This window comes from Anguilla rostrata, chromosome 7 (genome assembly GCF_018555375.3).
Source record: "Anguilla rostrata isolate EN2019 chromosome 7, ASM1855537v3, whole genome shotgun sequence".
Classification (NCBI taxonomy): Eukaryota; Metazoa; Chordata; class Actinopteri; order Anguilliformes; family Anguillidae; genus Anguilla; species Anguilla rostrata.
In genome coordinates, this window is record NC_057939.1 from 16,678,400 (window position 1) to 16,702,761 (window position 24,362).

The window sequence follows — 24,362 nt, forward strand, 5'->3', positions numbered from 1 at the left end:
AGATGTGCTTGGAAGATTTTTGGTTTGGATTTTGTTGAAATGCTTTCCCCCCCCCCCCCAAGTTTTTGTGTTTTTGTTTGAATGTTTTTGGAAGGGTTCTCCCTCAAGTCCTTTTGTGAGATGAAATGTACGTAATCAATTTAATGATTTGACCCTTTTTGTCAGAACTGTGAGTTCATCATTCCTAATACTCTGGTTTTTCATGCATGCCCTTTGCAATCATATAATAGTTTGATCATTCCTGTTTAGTCTAACCACTTTTTATTTCACTCTTTAGACAATCCCACACCACAGCCATTTTTCCTTCAACATACCCAAAATCACATAATCCCCTACTGTGGCTTCACCTTTAACAAACCCCTCCTCCTGCAATATTTATCTGTGCCTTCAACATACGCTCTCTCCTACAATCCTCCAAAGTCTGTTAAGTGCAGTTACTTATTATACTGATTTAGAATGCAGTCAGTATACTAGATCCTAATTAGAAAATGGATTACATTGTAATCCTTGTCAAATCCTTGTACTAAACGACTGTCATTGTTGTTCCCTGGCTTATCTACGTGTGTCAGTCCTTTCTGTTAAGTACAGTATGTTCACAGTAATAAGTATTCAAGTATAGGTGACACATTTAAAACACACACACACACACACACACACACAGGCGTTTAACACATTTAACTTTGAAAATGACTTGAACACTTAGTTAGTGAATAAGTAATTTCGCAGTTAAAAGGGACTGCCCCCTGGAACACATGTAACTCCTTCATGAAAAATTTGTTAACACCTCTTCTCTTCTCTCCCTCAGTCCCCCAGGAATTGTGAGTGTATGTTCTCATCCAAGGTAAGCTTTCATATGGTCTTGACATATGAAGCTTATAGCATTCATTCTGCACCTTTCTGATGCAAATAATATGGTGTTACTCAGGCAGTAATTTAAAGTGGCAGGTAGCCCCAGGCTGGTGGAAGAGTCCAGGGTGGGATGATAGACTGCAGTAGGTGTAACGGGTAACATTTATATCCACATTACACAAAGGTAGCCCCAGCAATCCAAGGTCACAGGGAATTAAACTCATTGTCAGAAATACATTTACCAGCTGTACTTCAGCACAAATTCAGCTCTTAACTGTGTACAGGGTCATTTGTATGCAAAGCAATTTTTTTCCATGAGGAACTGGAACTTTCCATCAGACGCTAGGCTTAAGAACTACATTTCCTTGTTTCTACCAAACCTGGCTAGTTAAGAGCATTCTAAACATCACAGTTTGTAATACAGCAAAGAAGATATGAAACGTTGCATAATTAATAAATTGGGCATAATAACATTCTAAAATTTGTGTGGTTGACAACACATTTAGAGGTAATGATACGGATACGTTGATAAATGAAACACTGGTATTACATAACGGCTTTGGACAAAGACATGCATGTTAGGTGCGCTCCTGCAAGTGCCCTTGACCAAGGCACTTGCCTCAGAACTGGAGTTGGTCCCCGGGCGCAGCACAAGAGAGGCAGCTGCCCACTGCTCCTAGGTAACTAAGGATGGGTCAAATGCAGAGGACAAATTACCCCACGGGGTTAAATAAAGTATATCTTCATCAGAATGAGAACATCTCAGGTAGATATTTCATGGTGTTCAGCATCTGTGTTATGTCAGTGGGGATGAGGCATAACCATCCCAGTAGACCTGTGGGCTGCCTGCAGTAGAATAATGTGCTGCTGACTGCCTGTGTAACTTCTGTTTCCCCTGGTAACAGCTTTATGTTTTCTCATGTAACATTTACCACACAAAAGGTGAGTAATCCCCAAGACACAATTAAAGGCTTTCAGACTTAATAGGCCAGTCAAACTATAAACACCCAAATTAATGTCAGAAATTACATGCTGTACCAAGCCAAATCAAAACCTGAATGGAATTGTCAAAGACTTGCACACAAAATCAAGCAAATCAATCCTGAATAAAAAGTCACAGTCTTCATACTCTCAATGGACATTTAAACATGGCAACATTGCTTACATCTGTGGAACCAGCCTCTTTACAATGTCAAGCATTATATATTGGTTTGCAGATGCAACAGATGCTGAGGCAGTTACATGTATTTACATTTTACTATCACAACCAAAACATACATTTTGATTGCAAGTGAATATAGTTTCTTGAATTCTATATCTGGTTTGTTGAAGTCTTCTGTTATTTAATTTTTTATGAAAAATCTTTTAAAGAAAAAATGACACATTTGCGAAATTTTGCAAAAAAAAAGATTCCAAGGCCCAAAGATTCCAAGGCACTCTTATGAAGTGGCATGTTGTAATTTTAAGTCGTAATTTAAAGAATTAAGAAGATTACAATTAAGTGGACTACTGCCCATGAGTTGCCTTTAATTTTATCTTTTAATTTAATTTGCAATAGGAATCTTCTTAAAGCCGTTGTGAATCACGCGTAATGTCTTAATTGCAACAGTGTAACCATAATTAGAAATCACTTAGAAGCATTTAATATAAACATTTAGGTCAGAAGGATTAAGGTGAGTGACATCATCCATTTTCAGGTGGTAGGTAAGTGTATTTGATTGTACGCAAACCCTAAAGTTACTACGAACAACCTGTATGCTGAAACACACTCCAAATACATAAGAGTTGGGGCATGCACCTAGGAGTTTACAAGGCAGAAGAAATACTATTTTTCCCCAATTGGGTGCAAAGCTATTAATCTGACAGAAAAAAGAAACAATAAGGGTTTATTCACTTACAGGTTTTCATTTGCAATTGTCTGTATTTTGTCCTATGCGATCTCTTGGTTGAGCACACCCCATCCCCCTTCTCTTTCTCCAACCTCAGTCTGACCCAAATTCTGTTCTTTCTGCTGAACACTGACTGTGTCTGTCCTCTTTGTATGATTCGTTGTGGCTATTTCTTCTCTCTACTGTGACTGTCCTCTTTCCAAACAGCGAATGACCCTGTTTCACTTCTCTCTATTTGTCTCTGACTGTGAGTTGACCATGTCTATCCTTTTTTCATCAGGGGGCTTTACCTTCTATGAGCTAATGCAGCGGGGAGTGCCTTTACATCTGATCGATAAGTACATGAGTGAGGCAAAGAGCTCTGAGCCAGAGAGGAAGTGAAGAGATTGACCACTGCTACAGCACAGCTGCTCTTTCCTGAATTTATATCATCACTGGTTACCTATATCTATTTCTCCTTAGCAACCCTGAGCTGGTGGTAGTGGGGAGGGGAGAGTCTTTTCTGCAGTCAGGCATAGAGCTACTTACCTAGATATGCTGTACCATAAGAGTATGTTTGACATCAGCTCTCACACTTCCCGCTGTCCATTTCAAGTGGCCATTTAAAGGCTGGTTTATACTCTAAAGCACTCCGAAAAAGCGTTTTGGCCAGTTGCTTTGTTGTAGAAATAATCTTTGAATAAAAGGGAGGAAGGGTGAAGTAAACTGAACTGAATTATGCACAGTAAAATGTTCAGTGTTAAATCAACTCTTACAGAGTACATATGGTCCCTGTTGGATTCATGTACTCTGGAAGAGTTTAATTAACACTGGAATTTTTACTGAGTGGCACCAAATTGTTTAGATTTTAAAATGGCTAACATTGTAATGAATATTTCCAGTCAGTGTTTAATAGAGATTTTAAAAATGCTCCCAAAGAAATTTGGAGACATATGAAAGAAAATGTGTTTGTAGAAACACATTTTATATTTCCGGTTGTCTCAGAATTAGCAGATTTTTCAAATTTCGCTTTAATTTATTTAGTGATTTTACACTTCATTGCCATGTTTCTTTGACCGCAATAACAATTTCTTGTGTATTCACATATATTACATGTAATATTTATTTTAACTGCCATTTAATACATTTTAAGAAATGTTTTATGTTGCTGTTGTGGACAAATTAGCCATAGTATTGTGATCTGAATGCTTGAACATAAAAATCTTTTCCTCTCACATGTTTTACTCACATTTTTTCTCATATAGCATGATGCTCATGGGTTCCAGTGTTCTTCTTAAGCGTGTCTAATTTTATATATACAATTGCTGGTTGATCTTGTGTTTGTCTCATGTTCTATGTTCTCCCCCTGTATAGCCATATTCTTCCTGTGTACCGCCATGTTTCCAAATGAAAGACTATTTTTGATGGTTTCTTTGTTAATTTAATTTCTCTCAGCATGTATAAATGGCTGACAGTTGGCTCAGCTTTGATATTAGAGCATGATTTTACTTGATGGATCTCTGTGCAATTCAGTAATTTAAATAATAAACAATTTTGTGACTTGTTTGTTTGAATTTCTGTTTTATTATTGGAATCTTCAAACACTTTTGTCACTTTTGTAATGATAATTATTGTAGTCACATAACTACAAAAACCAGCAGACCCTGTAGATCTCAAGGACCAGGGTTTCAGACCCCTGATTTATAGGAAAGTTGGCTTCTGTTGAATGACACTGCCAAGGCAGGAGTGGCCAACCTACAATGGTCAGGAGGGATGGTCACATCCAAAATGCATGTGCACAGTTACCGTTGGAGGGACTTGAGGCTATTGCCTTTAGACGCAACCATAAAGAATGCTGGGATATAGAGCAAACTGAATCCGCAAACCAAGGGTATTTTAAGTAATAACAACAACAACAATAATAATAATAATTATTATTATTCTTGGCTTAATAAATGAATAGCCTTTTAATAGTGAAAATGTATTATGATAACTTTTTTTACTGGAGGAATTAGACTGGTAGTGGCCTTGGGGGTAATTATGGAGCCTGTTTTGATTAGATTTCAATTCAACTGTTCGATATCGCATTATTTATGTACCTGCAGTCGCACATAAGGAGCCTTTGCAGTTTGCTTTTAATCCAAGTTTTCAATTTGATGTGTTATTTAATGTAGTTCATTGCAGTTTAATATTGCGGATGTTGGTTGTTACCTATCGATATCTATATACAAGACCACCCTCCTGTTACTCTGAATAGCCTATATTTTATGTGCACATTGCCTATGCCCCGGGTAAATTAAGTTCAAAGGCAGGCATTTCCATTTAAATTTCCCGGCTTCCGTGCCTTCCGGAAGCGTATTTCCTTTCCAAGCACCACCACAGTCCGTCGCTTGAAGAGAAAAACTCTTGGGTTGTGTGTTGGAAAATGACTGTCTTAGCAGCAAGACCAAATGCGTGAGCTGTCACTTGGAGTACGTGAGGAGTGCTCAAACGAACCGGGACCTTCAGCGATTTGATCGGCTGCACCATATTTCGAAATCCCACGGACACTAACTAGCTAGCTAACAATGACACACTGTCTGTGGCCAGAGCCGCTGTCAGCTCAGCAGCTGAAGCGGCTTGAAGAACACAAGTACAGTGCTTCTGGTCGGTCCTTATTCGAACCGCCTTGTCAGATTTACTGGAATTGGTTGGTACAGCAAATCCCGACCTGGGTCGCACCCAACACCCTGACCATTACTGGATTGGTTGTTAATATTGTCACTACGGTTATTCTGGTTTACTATTGTCCCTCGGCAACAGAGGAGGTAAGCAGACTACTAGCTAACTACGACCTTACATTATCACGCAAGCCAGCTAAACTTTCTATGACGAGTTAAGATCTAACGTCAACGCTGTCAGTGTAACTGCTGCAATGACCAGGCTACTTCCCAGCTAACATGGTGCCTCGCAGTTTCTAATTCGACTATGTTACCTAACCAAACTCGTGTATCTCCGTTCCTCGACTATTACACTACATTGACACCACACCTCTAGCTTTAACGTTGATGATCAGTTTATAATGGACGTAGTTTGCTTGAATTATTCGCTAAATTATATTAAAGAGTTTGGCGACTTAATTTACGTCACTATTGCAATCAGATTATTTTAACTGAAACATTTCAGTAATGCAAGTATTGCTGATAGTAGCTAGCTACCTACCTAGCTACCTGCTACTTGTTGATGATGTAACTACCAGCTAACTTTACCGATACCTAGCAAGTTTTGCAACATTACAAAACTGACGTTATTGTCGCTAAATTAGCTAACGTTAGATATGTAAAGTGAAACTGGTGACTGGGTAAATGAGATTAAGTTTCCTTCTGGAAATCCTTAGTCTTGCTTGCGACCTAACTACTGGGCCACTTAAAGCCCGCCAACAGTAGACTATTCAAATTCGAAATAGTGGTTTTCTTGGTACAGTTATTACTCTGTCCAGTTATTAATGTTATGTCAGTGACCTGAGTGATTGGCTTCATGTTCAATTAAGTTTATCTACATTTCTACAAGCTAGATTCCTAACCACCGAGCTAACTTTACGTCTTTGAATTGTTTCCAACCTGGCTAAAGTTCATAAGCTTGTAGATGTACAGTGCTGTGTAGGTTCTAAAATTAAACCCAACTCAAAGTCACAACGCCAGCTGCAGAGTTCAAGTTTAAGCTAATTACCTAGCCTATTGTACTGTGCCTATATTGTGCAATGATAAAACTGTCAGTGTCTTAAGTAAATGTATAGCTGAGCCAAGGGAACAGGAAAGACGGACCTGTTTTAGAAGAGTTCGGTTGTTTACAGCCAAACATGTTTTAAAATCTAGAGTTGTCGATGTGTAAGGCAACCTTATCAAACTGACCTGTGCACCTTCGAACACAGTGCAATGGTCTGGGGTGGCCACCTGTTCTATCAGCCCTAGGTTATGGCACTTAACTGTGTGTATCAGGAATGTGAGACGCAAAGTCCATGGCTCACACGCGCCGTTAGCAGCTGAAAGTTCAGCATGGCTTTAGCTGTATGGGCACTTGTTCCGCCTGCTTCCGAACTATTTGTCAACAATGGCGTATTGACAGCCTTCTCGAACGGGGTGGTGTCTACAAATTTGTGTCGATTGCAGTTACGTAAGAATTCCACTTGTTCTCCTAAGGTTATCAGCTTTGATTTTTGTTAGTGACTGACAGGAAGAAAGGGCTTAAGGAGGGAAAAAAAAAAAAAATTAAATGTACCAGTACCTGTCTAGGGTTTGGGTGTGGTATGTTCTGCAGTGGAATGGAACACCGGCGTGCACTTATCAAACACCAACAAAAATGTTCAAGGAAAATAATTAATTGGAAAAACATGAATTGCATGAATTGTTCATGCTTGCATGATGTGATACACAACAACAGTGTATTAGCAGATGGCAATGTACAGCCCCTTTGAACCAGAACAGTAAATACCTTGAACAAACTTAGAAATTGTATAGATGAGAATTAAAAGTCTACAGTAATGTTTCAAGTAATATCGTGGGGCTGCTGGGTGTCACCTCATGTTAAGACATTGTTCTAGTGTGTGGATGCACCCCATGGTTGGACGTTGAATCCTGGCCATACAAGTGACGATTGTGGCCAGCGCCCTGCAAGGGCAGCATGTTGTGCTTGTGGTCCTCTGGGAGAGAGGGTTTCAGTCAATCTAGACTAAGTGCATGCAAAACCCTTCAATGTGCTATTCTATATTGGAAGTAGGAAGGTACATTCAAAAAAATAAAAAGTAATATTAACAGTAATACTGTAACATTGTACATACATCAGCCTAATCTGTGACTGTATGAAGTCTGGTAGAGCCGCACAGAGGCATCTTTTGAAGATCTCTGTCCCTGAGAGAAGCCATTGCCGGACTGGGTCATCTGTAATCTGAAATCCACTCATACAGACCCCACCCATTCATGACAGAATCTAGGCTGCTTTTAAAAATCGTTGTCATGAGTATCTTACCAATACTCAGCTGACAGTTGTCTAGGTATGGCAGACAAAGATTTGATTGTGGATACTCTGAATGTTCATTAAACAGACAAATTTAACAGTTAATTTTATAGGCCTATAGCTAAGAAGATGGATGAGTTTAGCATATGCTGAAGTGAAATATTTAGGCAATTAATATTTCCATGGCCTGCACTCAGACAATGCAAGGTATACATACAAAATCAGAAACAAATTAGCTGGCTAAAGGTAAAAGCAAGATGTCTTTTGGCTGTTCTCTTTCACAGTAAGTTTTATTTAATTTTATGATTTACCCATAAAATGTTTTGGTTATGTCTTTATATCTGAACATGTTGTAAGCAGCAGTCCGTGGGTGTAATCAAGTAATTTAAGGGGTCATAGTAAGAAGCAATGCTTGAGAAGAAAATGAGATCGTTATAGCCTGGTACTATGTGTTATCATTTTTGTTAATTATCTTGTGAAAATGGTTCTGTATCTATAGTTTCACTGTGCATTCCCAAAGGGGACAATTTGCAGCATGATAAGAAGAGAGCTTGAATGGTCTCTGGACTTTTATAAAATGTGAATGCTGAGTGAGTGAGTGAATGAATGACTGATGTGAATGTGACTGAGTTTATTTCACATTAGAATATCAGGTATACCATCTGCAAAATAGTGGTGGGGGAGAACCCCATGCCCATACAGCATTTTGAGGCAAACATTAAGTGCCGTACCATCCAACGTCGGGTGAACACGCAGAGTCCAGATACAACTTTACACTGTGAAAAATGAGATGTCGGTGGAGGTTTAGCACAAATAATTTATTTTTATTTCATTTTGTGTTTACCTGGCTCCATGTATCTACAGCAAGAACGTTTCACTCATTTTATGAACTTTTTTTTTTTCCTTTAAAATATTTTGAGCATTTAAAACCCTGAAACGTTGATTCGCTACACTGGGGCCAGATAACCCCTGGCTAAATTTGTACTGAAACCAAAAAGCTGCTGGCAGCTAGAAAGCCGCACCTACATTGTTTCATTCTTACAGCTGACTGGCTACCTAGCTACACAGGCTTTCATTAAAACAACTGTCTAGTTGGTTTGTTAGCTTCAGGCAGCTCACTCCAAAAAGACAGTCCAGTCCTTCCAGAGCCCGTATCACAAAGCAGCTTTAGTGAATTAGCTGGATAGCATCACTGAATTAAACCCGGAACTCTTCAATGCAGTTATCCAGCTAACTCTGTAATCCTGATAGATGCTCCAGGACAAAATTGTCAAAAGTCATAATGAGTGCCGTGTTTATGATTTGTTATCACATGACCTACTACATACAACTGTTCAAGGCTGTGTAATGTTCCACATGTTCTACTAGCCTAATCACATCTAATCTACCCCATTACACACCCCCCCCCCCGTGACCCAAATAAAATCGATTGATATGCTGAAGTTGAATAATTAGCACCAATCACTGTATTTAGGGTACCACCTGTCAGACTGTAAACTCAGCTACACACTGTCAATATGCACTCTCCTCATTAAGTACTGTGAAAGCACTTCTGTCTGTTGCCATGGTGCCAATTCATCATATTGGTATCTGTGGGGAGACCCCACATTTATAGGTCCTTCACCTCCAAAAGGATAGACTGGTCCAGTTATACACGATATAGGCCATTAATTATCACACCTGTCAGTTCCTTATAGCTGATTCTCTTCTTGACTCTGTTGGGCAATAACTGAGTTGGGGTTAGCAAAATGTTCTCACAAGCAGTCTCTTGTATCAGGTACAGTAGATTTATATTAAGGGAATAGCCTCTGAACTTTATTCCTATGTGTGTGTGTATGTGTGTGTGTCCTGCTGCTTAGTTTTGGTGATGTGAAAAAACCAGTAGACTAAAGGCCTTGTGCAGCAGGGCACCTCAACACTGTGTGGCCCTCTGCACTGATTCTGGTGGGAGCTATCGGTTTCTGGTTTTATATTCATACTTTCTTTTTTTCACTAACCACTGCAATATAAATCCCAGGAGCCAGTGCAAGATGGCCTGCATTGATAAATAACCAGGATATTTTAAATATCACCCTTATATACTGGAAGAATTCTTGGTTTAGAGTTCAGACTCTGTCTTGACCTAGAATTGCCATCATGTTCTTGATAATTTCCTTGAGACCCATAGCCTAACCATGACACTGAACCCTCTGAACAGTAGAATGTTTAATGTTAATTCAATGCATGTACAGTACATGAGTAGAGTCCCTCCATTTTACTGATAGCTGATGAAATGTAATTCATTAACACAGATGGCAAAGGTTGTACAGGGGGAAAGCCACTTGACTGATAGACGTACAAGTTTTTTAAAAGTAGTATGCTCACAGTGGGATGAAGCATGAGACTTTTCAGGAATGGAAGCCCACTGAAGCATAAATTGTCTTTCTGTTAAAAAAAAAAAAAAAGTGAACCTGGGATGTGAGGTATTTTAAGGTTTTTTTTCTGGTTCTCAGCTCAAGTGTGGCAACTGGCAAGTGTGAAATGCTGTCAGTACTGTGAAAGCTGGAATGATGAGCTAATGCTCTGTGTTTTTCTGTATATCAGGCTCCATCTTGGACCTTCATCCTCAGTGCATTGGGTCTGTTCATCTACCAGTCACTGGATGCCATTGATGGGAAGCAAGCTCGGCGAACTAACAGCAGCTCAGCTCTCGGGGAGCTCTTTGACCATGGCTGTGATGCTGTTTCCACAGGTATCCCCCTTCCCCCCCCCTACACTGTACATTTTAAAGGTTTTAAACGTAAGATGACAAGGTAGTAACAGATTTTTGTGTTGTTTGGTGGTCTAGCTAACGTTATATGTGCTCTGCTCTTGTCTGTGTAGCCCTAGCCCCACCCACCCTGTTTGTTCTGGCTGCACAGTGAATGTGGAACAGGAGGCAGGGCCGATATCTGTCTTGACTGGTTGTTAAGATACAGGAATGGTGAAATTTGGAGTGACTGATTTCTGAGCCTGGGGCTGTCGGGGAGACCAGATTTTCTTCTTAGACCGCTTAATTTATTCTTGTCTGTCGGGATATGAAGGAAATTTAACCAAATATGAACAAAAATTTTCTTAAACAAACTTATCTGCACCTTTCAGATATTCCTCTTAGTAACTAGTTAAGTTTTCTATCGACAGACCTAATTTTAACCCATTCTGGACTAAAGTAATTGTGGCTTCCTGACACTCTGTGACTGTTTCCTGTGTTCTGATTGCAGTGTTTGTTGCTGTTGGAACATGCATTTGCTGTGGGATGGGGGCATACTCTAACTGGATGTTCTTCTGCGGCTTCGTGGGCATGTTCATGTTCTTCTGCGCGCACTGGCAGACTTACGTCTCGGGCACGCTCCGCTTCGGCCTGTAAGTATAACCGTCTTTAAAATACGTGACTCCTTTAGTGACATAGCATTGTTTGCAGTAACATGCTTATAGTATTTCTTATAGAAGCGTACTGCTGAGTCTTTTGACCTGTCTCTGTCCCACCATATAAAACCTCACTTATCTCTAGAGTGGCACGCCATGGTCCAGTACCGCGCAGGTCAGAGGTGGCAGTCACATCGCTGTGTGTGCTGTGCCAGAGAAAGACATCTTTTAAGCACAAGATAAGCTCTGCTAAAATAATCCAGTCCCCAATCTCTTTCATGCAAAATAAACATCTTAAATATCCTATCAGCAATAAATAACACGTATGTCTTGAAGTTCCCTGATTGTAGACTCTGACTTTTTTAATAGTTGATGAAAGACCTCGTAGCTTTAGCACATGGTGCATTAGGGGAAGTTTTCTTGGGATGGCAGGTATGCCATCTGCCAAGTTATGGCTTGGTGGGGCATGCCCCATACCTATACAGCACCGAGTTTTGCACATTTCATGGTTTCCTAAAGCAATAACCACAATGACCACAGACTCTCAGCCCTTAAGAACATTAACTTTTGTACCTTCCGACCTCAGGTGAACACACAGAATTCAGATAAAACAGCAGGCCTAGATTAAGCTAGTTTTAATTAATCACTTATAGACTATGTACTTCGTGTGTGAGTAACTTGGAATTTATGTACGTTGAAATGTACGTTTTTTTGTTGAGATTATTTTTTTCTATGATGAAGCTAATTGACTGATTAAGAGGCTTATCCAGCTATATGTGCGCTTGTTGACAGAAGAAGGGACCAATGACAGGGGTGCAGCCTAATTCAGTAGAGGTTGGGCCAATAGGATGGGGGTGGTACTCAGGGACCTTTATAAGAACGTGAAGGGTGTGAGATATTTTTAAAGCCAACTGCTGCCTTGTTTTCACATTCAGTTTTTTTTTCATTAGCAGCTGAACTAACATGTGAGGGGAGAAAAAAAAGAAAACATTCCAGGGCAGTTATTGTTGTGGAGCCATTTGCATGTTTCCTACGCAGAGCAGTGTGCCATCTGTGTAATTTCATCTGCTGACTCGAAGTGCTTCTCTCCTAGGGTGGATGTCACAGAGGTCCAGATCGCCATCACTATCATGTATCTGATGACAGCCTTCGGAGGAGTGAGTCTGTGGGAGAGCAGGGTAAGGCCCAAAGAAACACACACACACACACACACATGAGATTTGAGAAAGCCCCCACACACACGTCACACTACAGATGGACAACACAATTCACTATTTTTATGTTTGTTTTCCTTGCCCTTTGATGTAAAATTGCATACTTTATGCATAGATGACATATTCAATTATGGTTGTAAAAATGGCCAGTGTATCAAATTATGTGGCCCTGTGTAAGCTAAAAAAATGTAAGTTAGAAATAATGGAACTAAATAATAAAAGTACTATTTTTCAAGAGTCAGTAACTGCCAACAAGCCAAGTAAAGTGATATTGAAAGTCTGAATAGTGTTGGCTCATTGTAAATGGCACAACCAATCCAGTGGTCCACTGCTGGCCTTTAAATAGAACTTTTGTTTCATTCTTGCTCTGTGCTGCCTAAGGAAATGTGACAAAACAGAACATTGCAAGGTGAGAAGGTACTTATGGGTAACTACTGTCATGGCAGCAGATCACCGATGCACTTGACGTGGCTTACACAGAGGGGAAGGGGCTGCCAATTTCCTAATGGCTCTGCAGTCTCCCCCCTGGCTGCTCTTACCATCATGCTCAGCATGCTGCTTCACGGCTTCCTGAGAAAATAGAAAACTTCCATATCGGTGTTACCGTGACACCAGCATTGTTTTTCTCCAGCTGCCTGTCCTAGGAGTAAAACTGCACACTTTCCCCATCCTGGGTATCATTGGAGGAGCCCTCTTCTCCTGCTCAAACTACTTCCAGGTCATCATGAATGGTGGAGTTGGCAAGAATGGCTCCACTGTGGCAGTAAGTCTCTTTAAATGTCATTATTGACAAATGCATTAATGCATTCTGGAAAGGCTTTGGTTTTTTCTTTTTGTAATCAAAGGTACGTATATAGGTAAAAATATGTAGTGAGCACTCTAGTGACCAGACCATATGCATCTCTAAGTCAACTTTGCGACTCTGTAGTTACTACATGTTTACAGAAGTTTGTTTCTTGCAGGATACCAGTGTGCTGTCACCAGGGATGCACATCGGTCTCATACTCACTTTGGCCTTCATCATCTTCAAGAAATCTTCCAGTCAGCTATTTGAGCTCCACCCTTGCCTCTACATCCTTACCTTTGGACTGGTGATGGCTAAGATCTCCAACAAGCTTGTTGTAGGTCACAAATTGAATAAATCCTCACACAGAAAAACTGTAACGCTCAACTGTTTATGATTTCATCAAGCTGAAATGTGGATACGGTGAATTTGGTCAAATATAAATGTCTTATTACCATTAGTTCTTAGTTACCATAAGCCACAAGTGTGTAATATGTTTGCCCTGGGCAGCTGTTTTTTCATGCACTGTCGGGTGGCAGTTATTTTGACACATTCTGCATCTGTTCCAGTATATTAACCATGCTAACTGAAAGTAGGCAAGTCCGAGTTATGATCCTTTTAATCAACATTACAGATAACATGTATTCATAGATTTTGTGTTTGTTAGCAAGATAGCTATTGGTTTTTTTATTTTTTATATCTGCCTGTTTGTTCTACATCTATATGACATCCATACAGAACCTTACCCAAGGCACATGATGTTGCTCTCTTTTTATATAGGTTGCCCATATGACCAAGAGCGAGCTTCATCTTCACGACACAGCCTTCATTGGGCCCGGACTCCTCTTCCTAAACCAGTATTTCAACAGTTTCATTGACGAGTACTATGTCCTTTGGACTGCCCTGGTGAGTCCTCTTGAAACATCACTTACAGATTATCACTGATGTCCCATAGTCCTCCTCAACCTGCAGATTATCACTAAGGCTCTGAGTTTTCCCTGAACTTCTGACCTGGGAAATATTTAACCTGTATTTCAGTCCTGCTTCTCAAGGTGTCTCTGCAGCAGAAAAGATACTTAGCAGAGGGTACTTATTTGCCCTTAAATTACTGTCAACACCAACTCACAGGCTACTTTTAGGGCTGAAAAGTTGCTTTGAGGTCACCACAAGCTCTTTAATCGCAGTAATTCATGATAACCAATCAAAACAAAATTTATACAGTTTATATAGTCAATTGCCAACCAGATACCTTGATTGCCCTAGGGCAATGTCCAGTCTTAAAGGGTGGTGTGGATACAGGTTTTCTTCCTTTCCCATCACTGAAACAGCTGACCACAACTGATGTAGGTCGACTGAAAACTATTTGTTGAATATGGTGTCGTTGTGCTGGCTAGAACAAAACCTTATACCCACACCAGCCCTTTTCAGGTAGGATTGTATATCTGATCGATTTATTGAAATGTCAGGTGATTGTGCTGTCTAGGGCTTATGAGGACCCACAAGGATTCAAATTGTAATGAAAATCATTTTTAACATTTTCCCCTTTTGTTTCATTTCCTTACCCTGTACCACATTCAGATTCTCTCTCTGGTGGATCTGACAAGGTACTGTACAGGCGTGTGTCTCCAAATAGCTACGCACTTGAAGATCAGAGTGTTCAGCATCACCCCGCAGGTCCACAGGAACCAAGACTGACGGTCCGCCCGACAGGAAGAGGCTGGGGTGAGCGAAGACGCCACCCCACTGCTGAAAGCAGACTTGGAGGACCCCTCAAACCAAAAACTAATCAGCCTTGACACCGTAACTACCTACAATTAGACCGAACCATTCACAACTAGCGAGCTAATGAATTATGCATGCCTTACAGTTCCACACTGGACTGAGATATACTAGACTGGAAATAATCATGGAAATACCTTGTGTGCTGGAGTTCCTTTTTCTTGCTCTAAATAGACATTGCATGCACTGAAAATCACTGGTTCAGTGAATGAATCTCATTACAGACCCAGTGCAATTGGTGCCTTCTTGATTAATATATCCCTAACAATATGAGCTGTACCCCACCACGTAGGTAAATATGAGCAGAAAATCCAGTTGCACCATTTAGACATTTTACATAATGTGCACGAGCTGTGTCTTTGTTTTTGCCACAACAGAACATCAAGAAGACCATGCTGGTGAGATCTAGTCACAAGCTGACATAATGAGTCATAGAAGTGACCCTTTTTTTTCCATGCAAAAATCATGCCTAATACAAGAGGTTTTCTGTCATTATTTCCAGTTTAACCCAAAAGCCAATTAACGTTTTTTTTTAATTTAATTAAAAAATGAATAAAGGACTGCTGTCGTCCTTTTGGGCAAATGTTGAAATAATTCTTGCTTTCTTGCTTCTGATCCAGTAATTTTGAATTTCATGCAATAGAAATATGTGAGAAGTACCCTAGCGTCTTTAGATGCAAGCTGCAAACGAAGCAGCTTTCTCTTTCAGAACTCTTTGTGACAGTAGCAGCCAGACCCAGTCCATATTCACAAACTGAGTTCACGGAAGACTGCATAGGTATGGAAGCATAAGTAAATATTTAAGCCTTGCACACACCTTTTACGGGACTTATCAGGGCGGCTGGAACAAGCCACCTGTGGTATGTAAGGCACGACGGGGCTCTCAGCACCTGCAATTCACTGCTTCCTTCCTGTCAAATTCTACATTTTGTTGACTAACTCATTCAAGAACATTTGTTCAGCATTGTAGAGCAAGATGGCAAACATTCTTTGCTCTGGGAACATTTGTATATAACGAATTCCTTGAAATAGGAATGGGCAAAGACAGTACTGCTGTCCGTCTTTCCGTGTTTTCAACTGAGCTGGTGTCTGTTTTCATCCTTATTTGAGTCTTGCCGTATCAAAGATCACAAAGAACAAGTCACTTCAGTCCTGTAATGTAGTTGGAGATGCTACTAGCCTTTCCTTTGGACTGATGTGTATTACTTAGTCATGTCAGGCTGGAGAGACAAACAACTCAAGAGACTAGAGTTTCTTGCTCTGGAATCTTGCTTAGAAGTATGCTTGTAGTCTGTTGTGACATACCCAATTTTATCACTTGTTGATTTGTGGAATTTTGATTGAAATTGGCCAGCAGCATTTAATGCTTCCACAAAAATGGAGAAATGTAATGCTATCGGATTCTATCACGATCAGGATGTTGAGATTATTTGATATTTGCCCCAAAGGTCTATAGTAGCACTGGTGACTGTATATATTGTATAGTCATCTCATCTAAATTAACAGATTTAAATAACTCAGTTCAGGAATTGTTAAAAATGCAAAAAAAAAAAAATGTTTAAAACCTCAATTATGTCCAATTAAAATAATATGGAATGGTAAGATTCAAATGTGGAATGGTAAATTCCGGATAATTTGTCAAGAGCTGCAGGTTTACAGGGGACCAGATCTCAGTGTTAATGCATCCACCAGTGACAACTGACTACTACAAACCCTTCCTAGCCTAGAACCCTACCCATATTTTGCCACATTGCTGGCTCTAACATATATATGTCCTCCTGCAACCCCCCTGCAGTGCACTCCCAGGTTCTGTGCTGCATGTGAGGACAATCTCTACCTTTGTCTAAAGGAAAAATTCACAGCAGTTTGATTTGAATGGTGTTACTCATGTGTTTGTGATCTATACAAAATATCACTTCATTATTATAATTGTAAAGTAACCTTTTAAAAATGGTCATGGCCAGCAAAGCAAGTCTTCCAGTTTGGCACTCTTATTCAGTTCCAATCAAGCAGTTCACCAGCTCCTCATAAACATCACAGGCGATTTGCATGGGAGGCACGGGAAACACAGGAATGGCTGCATGAGTTTAAAAGCCAGTAACATCTGCTTGATTGACAGGACTGGTTAATCAAGTGGACAGCTTGATTAACAGGACTGCTACAAACATTGTACAGATTATTCATTTTCCAAGTTGCAAAGATAATTAGTGGAAAGCATGAACACCAACTTGAATGAGGCTCTTCTAGCCCATAGTCCCACCAGATGACATGCTCTGGGTGTCTATTTATCATCTAGAACTGTGGTTATTTTTTCTCCTGGGAGACCCCTGTGTATTCTGGTTTTTGTTCCAACCAATCTCTTGCTCAGATAAGGTTGTTGAACACGTGTAAGTTCTTTCATAATTTTTTTAACACGATGCAGGTTTGGCTGGTTATCACTTTTTGTCATTTTTGAGTGAATTTTTTACTTTAAAATGTCTCTACACATGTAAGAAACGACCTCTCACATAGGTACTAATTCTGTAGTCATTGCCACTGGTTGGACATGCATTTACACTGAGATTCCAGCTGCTTTACATAGTCTCTTCCTCAAGGGCTATACATTTAAGATAATGTGTGATTGAATTTAATTATGTTGACAGCCTTAAATTTTAAATGTGAATTCTTTTTCTCAGTTTATATGTGAATCCAGGATGTATGAACCAAGCAAAGAGCAAAATACCTGGTAGCATTCTCTTTTCATTAACATTTTCAGTTATTTTCATTTATGAAACACTATTTATACAAATACCATCAGATTATTAGGAAATGTATGTATTTATAACCATAAAAATGGGACTTTTCACATTTCTGACTTTGTATTCACTCAAAATACACACACACACACACACACACTCACTCACACACACACAGCTTTTATATACCAAGTATATTTGTATATACATGGGTACTTGAAACTCAATGCTTTATGATGATTGATGTATAATTGTGAGTTTATGATTAGGTGAGTAGAGGGACCCACTATGTGACTAGTGCCTACAGGACAAGTAGTTCTTAAACAGGGTACAGGTCCCTTTTAAGGTCTGGCTTTGTCTTAAAAGAGTAGGATAGACAAAGGGATTTTTCTCATTACAAATGGAAGGGGGATTTCTGGAAAAGGCAAATGTTCAATTTTTTATTAAATAATTTATTTTTAATGACAAATGCTCTACTGTTTTTTAATCAACTGGAGTGACTGAGCAAAACACTGTCACTGCATATATTCAAAGAGCAGTTTTTTCTGGTTTGATGTAATGTGACATCACCAGATTTGGCACTGCGACAAGCTCCTCTGTTTAAAGAAAAACAGAAAACTATGTCATTTTAATTGCTTTATAGAAACAATTTTAACAGGTTACAGGTTTTCAAACTTAGAACGAAAGTGGTGCATTAAAACGGTGCACTATTGTGTTTCGCCTTTGCATTTTCTGCATCAATATAATGTGTTGGAAACATTATACTAACAAAGTAATGTGAGTGAAAAACAATAAAATTATTTGCCATGTAAAAACTGGTGCTAAAACCTGAACTGTTAAAGTCTATGATGTGTGATGACTGAGTGTGTCTGTGGCGGCACCTGAGCTGTCATTGTCTTTGGTGTGGCTGTATAGTGTGTCTTTGTGGGAACACCCAAATGGACGTTGTCTGGTGAAGGACACAGAATCCTGCCAAGTGGACAGGAGTCTTCAAAATAGCATGGAGTGGAGAGACTTGCGCACAGTTGCCATCTCCTGCTGTTGCTGTGGGGACAAACAGGTGTTAGCTTCGGAGGGATGTACAAAGCAAAGTCATGCTTATTCATCTTTAACCCTTTTCCCCATATCCCTGGAGCAAACTGAGCCTGGTTACATTATTACAGAAACCAAGGTTTATCTGACTGAATTACGAGATTCTGAATTATGTGTTTTTACTCACTGTGTCCATCATGATCTTTTTCTGCAGTAAACCCATCTCTTTGCGTAGCTCTGACTGGGCTCCCATCAGAAAGGACTCATGACTCTTTTCCATCTCCTCCATGCTCTATCCCAACAAATGGACAAAAGGCAGAATGCACAGATTCACACATCTTTAAACATTCAGCCGCTCTCTCTTGGGTCCTCTAAGATAGCCGTGTAATACAGAACAGTCTCTCGACCATTGTCCTAGAATGCTGAAATCTAGCAGCAGTTCCAGTCTAATTAAATGCACTGACACTCGAAGTGTGAGCAATGATATGTTGAGGAGGGATGTTACTAAAGCCGCGTTTCCACCGAAATTACCCGGAACTTTCAGTCCCAGGAACTACTTTACCAGGAACTAAAAGGTTCCTTCAGCCAATGGTTGTCTGCGTTTCCACCGGGGTCTAAAGTACCGCGAAGATTAGGTAAATTAGCCCACTGACGTTGTCGTCGGTCCATCTGTCATATGAGTTCTTCTGTAACCCCATACTACCACCGAAGTAGCCTACATTATTTTCTAATAACCGGGACAGCCCGGAGGGGTTTATTCCACTTATATACAACGGGTTACCAACAATGACTATATATGGTTACTTTTGTATTTATTGATTTTCATATATCCTCTCAAACACATTCATTAACAGCAGAAAACATGCACACGTTGTAAACAATTAGCTGTTTTATTACTTTCTCGTCGTCAATTCCATATAGGCTAATCGCAAAATGACAAGAATAGAACGAAAACTCGGACTTGCGTGAAAATGTAAATTAGTAGTGGTACAGCCACCGTTTGCTTTCCTTCGAAGTTACTGCTAGCCGAGCAGCGACGTGTGCCCTCCAGATGCGAACCATGCACCATAAATGAGTCCATAGTCTTCCTGGTCTTTTCGTGGAATTGAAAAATGGCAGTAAAATTGAGTAAAATTACGGCAGTCTGAAAAAGCTAAAGGGAAGATTACTAGAATTAACCTGTTATTTTACCCGGATAAAAAGTGCGGAAGGTGATTTCCAGTTTGCTTGTACTGTATCACCAATGTTAATCGTGCAGAACTACCGCATACCTCACATAACTGTATCAAACGTTTTGAGTCAATTACAACGGGCTAACAAAGAAAATCCGGAAGAAAATATTCAGCAACCGAATTAATCCGTTTGAATGTTTTGGTAGCCTACGTAATATGCTGTCCCAGCACGAATGCTTAGCATTTTATAAAACGAATACTAAAGCAAGAAAAGAACAGAAGAGCACACGTTATAATTCCAAGACGTTGACAGGTTATAACCAAAAGTAGGCTACTGCCCCGCATAACATACAAGTTTGATTTGAAGTTATTATGAAAATTAATTGGTTTGCGCTGCATATTTTCAAACATGGCGGGTAATGGCGGAAAATAAATACAACACAAACGCTACGAGTACTCGACCAATCAGAAATGTTCAGCGCTGCAAGCTCCACCCAAAAGGTTCCTGTACTTTCGGAAAGTACTACCCCCCGAGCAGGAACGTTTTGGGGGGTAAAACAAAGCCCCCAGAACTAAATTTAGACCCTAGTTCCTGCGGTGGAAACGCACTGAGTTCCTCAAAAGGTTCCTAGTTCCGGGGTATAGTTCCTGCGGTGGAAACGCGGCTTAAGACTAGCATTGTCAATAGGGAGAGATGTTAAAAGAGTTCACAAACTGGCCAGTCGCTCACCTTGGCAAACTGCTCATACATCTGTTTTATAGTCTTAAGTTTCTGGCTCTGCACAACTCTGGCCTGCTGGAAGAGCTTCTGCTGCTGTCTAAATAAATTCTGCAGGAGAGAAAATGGTTTAAAAGTAGACAGAATTAGTTTATAATGAACAAAACCAGTGGACAGTCTTAGAAAAAACTAGAGGAGCACTGATTTCCACCTTCAACTTTGTATGTTAGTGTGTGTATGTATGTCTGTGTGTGGGATGTATATATGTGTGTGGGCATGTATGGGCTAAGCCTCTGTACACCTACATTAAGTTTCTCCTCCTGTTCCTCTGATTTCTGCACATCACTCTCCCACTGCTGTAGCACAGAGAACACCTGCTGGGAGTACTCCTGTGTCAGCTTCTGCCTGCAGGAACACAGGAGAAACATATTTGCTGACACCCCAATGAAATCATGCACTAAAATCACACCTGGGAATTGTCCAAAGTTTGCCTCAGTCATAGACATGCACAACAAATACAGGTCCATCCCACTCTCAGGAGAGGTTGAGCTGAAGTCTAGAAAGTAAGCAGATGATGATTGTATGCCACCTCCCTGTCCCAAGTAAGCCCAAAACAGCTGACCTTTCCCGTGAAAAAAATTCAAATCCTCATATTTTGGCCATCAATGTACCGTCACATCATTGGTATGAATGTAAAATAATAAATAGTTTGGAATTTTTATTCAGGTTGCGCACAACATTGATTGCCTTATTGTTAGGTTTTTGCACAATTTATCTGGAGAGAAATAGAGGTATCTATGCTGAGAGGAGTCTTGGATATTTTAGACAGTCTAAAAATATTTTAGGATATTTTTGTGTTGTGATATTTTAAGTAAATTGTGATAAAGGGGAGCAGTAATGAGCTCTGAGGTACTCATTTCCAGTGCAGCATTCATTGAGATCTTCACTTGTAAATATTAGCAATACTAACTGGGGTAGGAGAAGTAATCGTGTACTTTTGCAAATGGTAGGCAGAAGTCATTATTGAGAATATGTTTTCGTTGACCAGTTCCTTTTTGCACCAGGACCTGGAAATGAAGGTGTTAACGTTTATTTTAATGTTGGGTTTGTGTGGCATAGAGGTTATTTTGTGCTTCATTATTTTATTTGCTTCCCACCAATGCCTCCGCTCACCTTGTGGCTCCCTCGACCCAGGGCCACCCTGTTCGCACCCTGTGGCCCACCCGCCTTGGCCCCCAGGCACAGAACCCATGACCCCCCCTCACCTCTGGCACTGCTGGGTCTTCCACAGCTGCTCCAGCTTCTGGTTGCTGCCCTTCACGGTGCTCTTGGTGTAGGCCTCCAGCCGCTTCCTCTTTGCCTGCAGAGCCTTACTGATGTCAGCTGGAACATACAAGTTTCTTAAAGGACACATTTCATATTTTCAGGTAAACATCAGTGAGAGTAAACTGTATGCAATCTTGGAAACAACGAAGTAGAGCCCTGGGCTCCATTACTGTTTTATTATCGGATACAGTGTTTTGCGTCTTTAGTTCTCTCTCTGTTTGATGTTGTCCCTCTCACCATACATATCTTTGCATGACAGAGTTGGGTGATACAATCAAACCCCAACAGTCCATTTTTTCTAGGTATGGAAATTAACAGCAGTTCCTCAGTAATTCTTCACAAAGTTCTGCTCAGCTGTGCAATACATGCATAATATGCCACATTTACACTGAAGCCTGGGTCAACTTTAATAAATATCAAGCCAATTTCACCAAATTGAACCAATGTTTTCAATATTATGTATTACTGTACTGAATTGTGATAAATTTAAGTCAACGTTTTAATCAAACAAAAAGAATCAACTTACCCCCGAACCTTTCCAACATATTTTGTACCTCACTCCTGATGGAAAGAAATAATATTTTATTCTGCTGAAAAAGGCACACTATTTTTTGAGGATGTAAGTGTTCAGTTGTTTGAGGATTTAACTATCAATATTAAATTCCGTTTTGTAAGTCATAGTATGAAAGAGGTAGAAGATTAGCTGTTTGGATAGTTTAAATGTCACAACTAACTTAGTTACATTTAACGTTACCAACCCCATTCCCACATTTATGTCGTCTTCTTCCAAAGCAGTGGGCCTTTTCTTCGCCAGCTTCTCAACAACCGGAGTTTCATCTGATCAAGACATGCAGGTCAATGATGAACAATCAATTCCAGTACAGTACAAGGTTGTGCGGTATGACAATATTACAATTACGTCTAGCTACCTTTCGCTTGGTAGCCAACGTTACCTTCTCTCACTTCGTCCTCCGAGCCGCTAAGACCTTTCTTTTCGTCGTTAACGGTAAAATCATATGCATGGAGATCATTTGAATTTTGTGTATTTTTCGCCTTCTTCGTCTGCTTTCTCCCCGTCGAGGCCATGTGCTTAGATGACGTCGTCCCTGTAGTAAAATGTAGCTCTATTAACAAACATCATCAAGCTGTCCTTGTAACACCAGTTATCTAGACTAACTTCAAGTCTGTGATGTAATTTGACATTGTAACTAGACATTGTATTTTCGCAATTATTTCCACAAACTTTCATGGAACCAGCTAGTCTAAGCACTGTGTTTCAGGTGTTAAAAAAAAAACATTTCAGGTGTACTCAAAAACTGTTATTTATAGCCGAAATGAGACACGCTTGAGACAGCTAACGGCAGCGAAAAATTTACCGCGCAAAATTAAATTAGACTAGACTGACTAGTTCGCAAATGTTACCTCAATAACTATCGACCACGACCTCAGTTGAGCTAGTTAGCTAATTAACTACTGTAGACGTCAGGCAAAATATATTCAGTTATTTATCATCTTATTCGTCGTTATAAAATCTCCGTCAATCTTAGCAAAATGATGACGAGACCGTTTATGCTATACAACTTACTAACAATTTGTCGCTCGCGATCAACTATGCTCGCGATGACAGTTGAATAAAGGCTGTGTGCGCATGTGCTGAACGGTGGGTTGGAAAAATTGAACCTTGCTTTTCATAAGCACAAGTGTAACCTAAACTGTAGCATTCTGTTTAGATTAGTTTGAGGTCTGTTAAGGAACAGTTCTGTGTTGCAAAACAATTTACATTTTCTGCCTCATAAAGACTTAAAGTCAGGACAACTCGTTTTGAAATGTCCAACCTGCCGTATATCCACACGAACACAGGAGAACACGCAGACTCCACACAAAACCCAGGACAGTCTTGCTGTGTGGCAACAGTGCTACCCACTGCTTCACTGGTTAATTTCATCCTGCCTTCATGTTTGGGAACCATTTCACCACAGTAGGTGATTGACACCTCTCCTTTACACCCAGTCTGGTTTGACTTACTTGGTGACATTTAATTACAGTTTGTCCTTCTGTAGAATCTGAGGAGAATGTATGACATCATATTCACATCATAAGATCCATATTCAGAGCGTTTAAAAATGCAGTTCTACTGAGTCCCGTAATATACTGAATTCCAATAGTTCCTCCTTTTTAAAGAGACTATAAGAACTTGAACAGTTTCAGCAAATGCATGAGGCAGAATAGAAACTTTTAGAGCCATGTATTAGATAATTCTGCTGCATTAAGGCCAGTACAGTTGTCACATAGCCACCCTGCACACCACAATTCAATCAGGATGGAAGCAAGGCCTGCATATTCTGCCCTTCCACACTGAACAAGCATTCCTAAAGGTCACATTAGCCTCTGTGGGCAATGAACCTTTCCCCTTTGTCTTAGATCAAGCCACATGCTGACACTAAGGCCTTATCTCTGAAATAACAAACAACCTTGTGCTTGGAACCACAACATTTTCTTCAGCGGCCCC

General features: G+C 40.1%; 3 protein-coding genes across 17 annotated transcripts in view; 2 read left to right on the plus strand and 1 right to left on the minus strand.

The window, feature by feature from the left end:
* Positions 1–4,291, plus strand: part of LOC135259180 (myosin-binding protein C, slow-type-like) — a 37,813-nt gene extending 33,522 nt beyond the window's left edge. For 9 of the 10 annotated variants that reach the window (XM_064343222.1, XM_064343223.1, XM_064343226.1 and 6 more), the window contains one exon: positions 3,019–4,291. In XM_064343222.1, coding sequence (XP_064199292.1) covers positions 3,019–3,119 — 101 coding nt within the window. In that variant the 3' untranslated portion in view covers positions 3,120–4,291. Of the gene's footprint in view, positions 1–805; positions 842–3,018 lie in introns of all 10 variants that reach the window. The other variant, XM_064343225.1, reaches the window with a different exon arrangement.
* Positions 4,292–5,058: 767 nt separating this feature from the next.
* chpt1 (choline phosphotransferase 1) lies at positions 5,059–18,438 on the plus strand. The gene is made up of 8 exons (XM_064343233.1): positions 5,059–5,524; positions 10,293–10,440; positions 10,949–11,090; positions 12,187–12,271; positions 12,939–13,070; positions 13,270–13,428; positions 13,872–13,997; positions 14,670–18,438. Exons 1-8 carry the CDS (start codon positions 5,285–5,287, stop codon positions 14,784–14,786), a joined length of 1,149 nt encoding a protein of 382 aa, XP_064199303.1. The 5' UTR covers positions 5,059–5,284; the 3' UTR covers positions 14,787–18,438.
* Positions 18,229–23,784, minus strand: sycp3 (synaptonemal complex protein 3). Of its 6 annotated transcripts, none has more exons than XM_064343237.1 (9): positions 23,689–23,784; positions 22,783–22,959; positions 22,612–22,690; positions 22,380–22,414; positions 21,793–21,910; positions 20,833–20,932; positions 20,540–20,638; positions 18,825–18,929; positions 18,229–18,649 (listed from the first exon to the last, which is right to left on the minus strand). In XM_064343237.1, exons 2-9 carry the CDS (start codon positions 22,937–22,939, stop codon positions 18,596–18,598), a joined length of 747 nt encoding a protein of 248 aa, XP_064199307.1. In that variant the 5' UTR covers positions 22,940–22,959; positions 23,689–23,784; the 3' UTR covers positions 18,229–18,595. The 6 variants fall into 6 exon arrangements, with proteins under 6 accessions (XP_064199307.1, XP_064199308.1, XP_064199311.1 ...); XM_064343238.1 differs by lacking the exon at positions 23,689–23,784 and adding an exon at positions 23,443–23,573; XM_064343241.1 differs by lacking the exon at positions 23,689–23,784 and adding an exon at positions 23,439–23,505.
* Positions 23,785–24,362: the final 578 nt, after the last annotated feature.

What these genes read in the sequence shown, in the direction of transcription:
- sycp3 (XM_064343237.1), bottom strand. Translation starts at nt 22,939, where the DNA reads ATGGCCTCGACGGGGAGAAAGCAGACGAAGAAGGCGAAAAATACACAA. An exon ending in TATGTTGGAAAGGTTCGGGG is followed by an intron (nt 21,911 to 22,379) that starts GTAAGTTGATTC and finishes TGTATGTTCCAG; the next exon opens with CTGACATCAGTAAGGCTCTG. An exon ending in AAGACCCAGCAGTGCCAGAG is followed by an intron (nt 20,933 to 21,792) that starts GTGAGGGGGGGT and finishes GTGTTCCTGCAG; the next exon opens with GCAGAAGCTGACACAGGAGT.
- chpt1 (XM_064343233.1), top strand. Translation starts at nt 5,285, where the DNA reads ATGACACACTGTCTGTGGCCAGAGCCGCTGTCAGCTCAGCAGCTGAAG. An exon ending in GTCCCTCGGCAACAGAGGAG is followed by an intron (nt 5,525 to 10,292) that starts GTAAGCAGACTA and finishes TCTGTATATCAG; the next exon opens with GCTCCATCTTGGACCTTCAT. An exon ending in TGAGTCTGTGGGAGAGCAGG is followed by an intron (nt 12,272 to 12,938) that starts GTAAGGCCCAAA and finishes GTTTTTCTCCAG; the next exon opens with CTGCCTGTCCTAGGAGTAAA.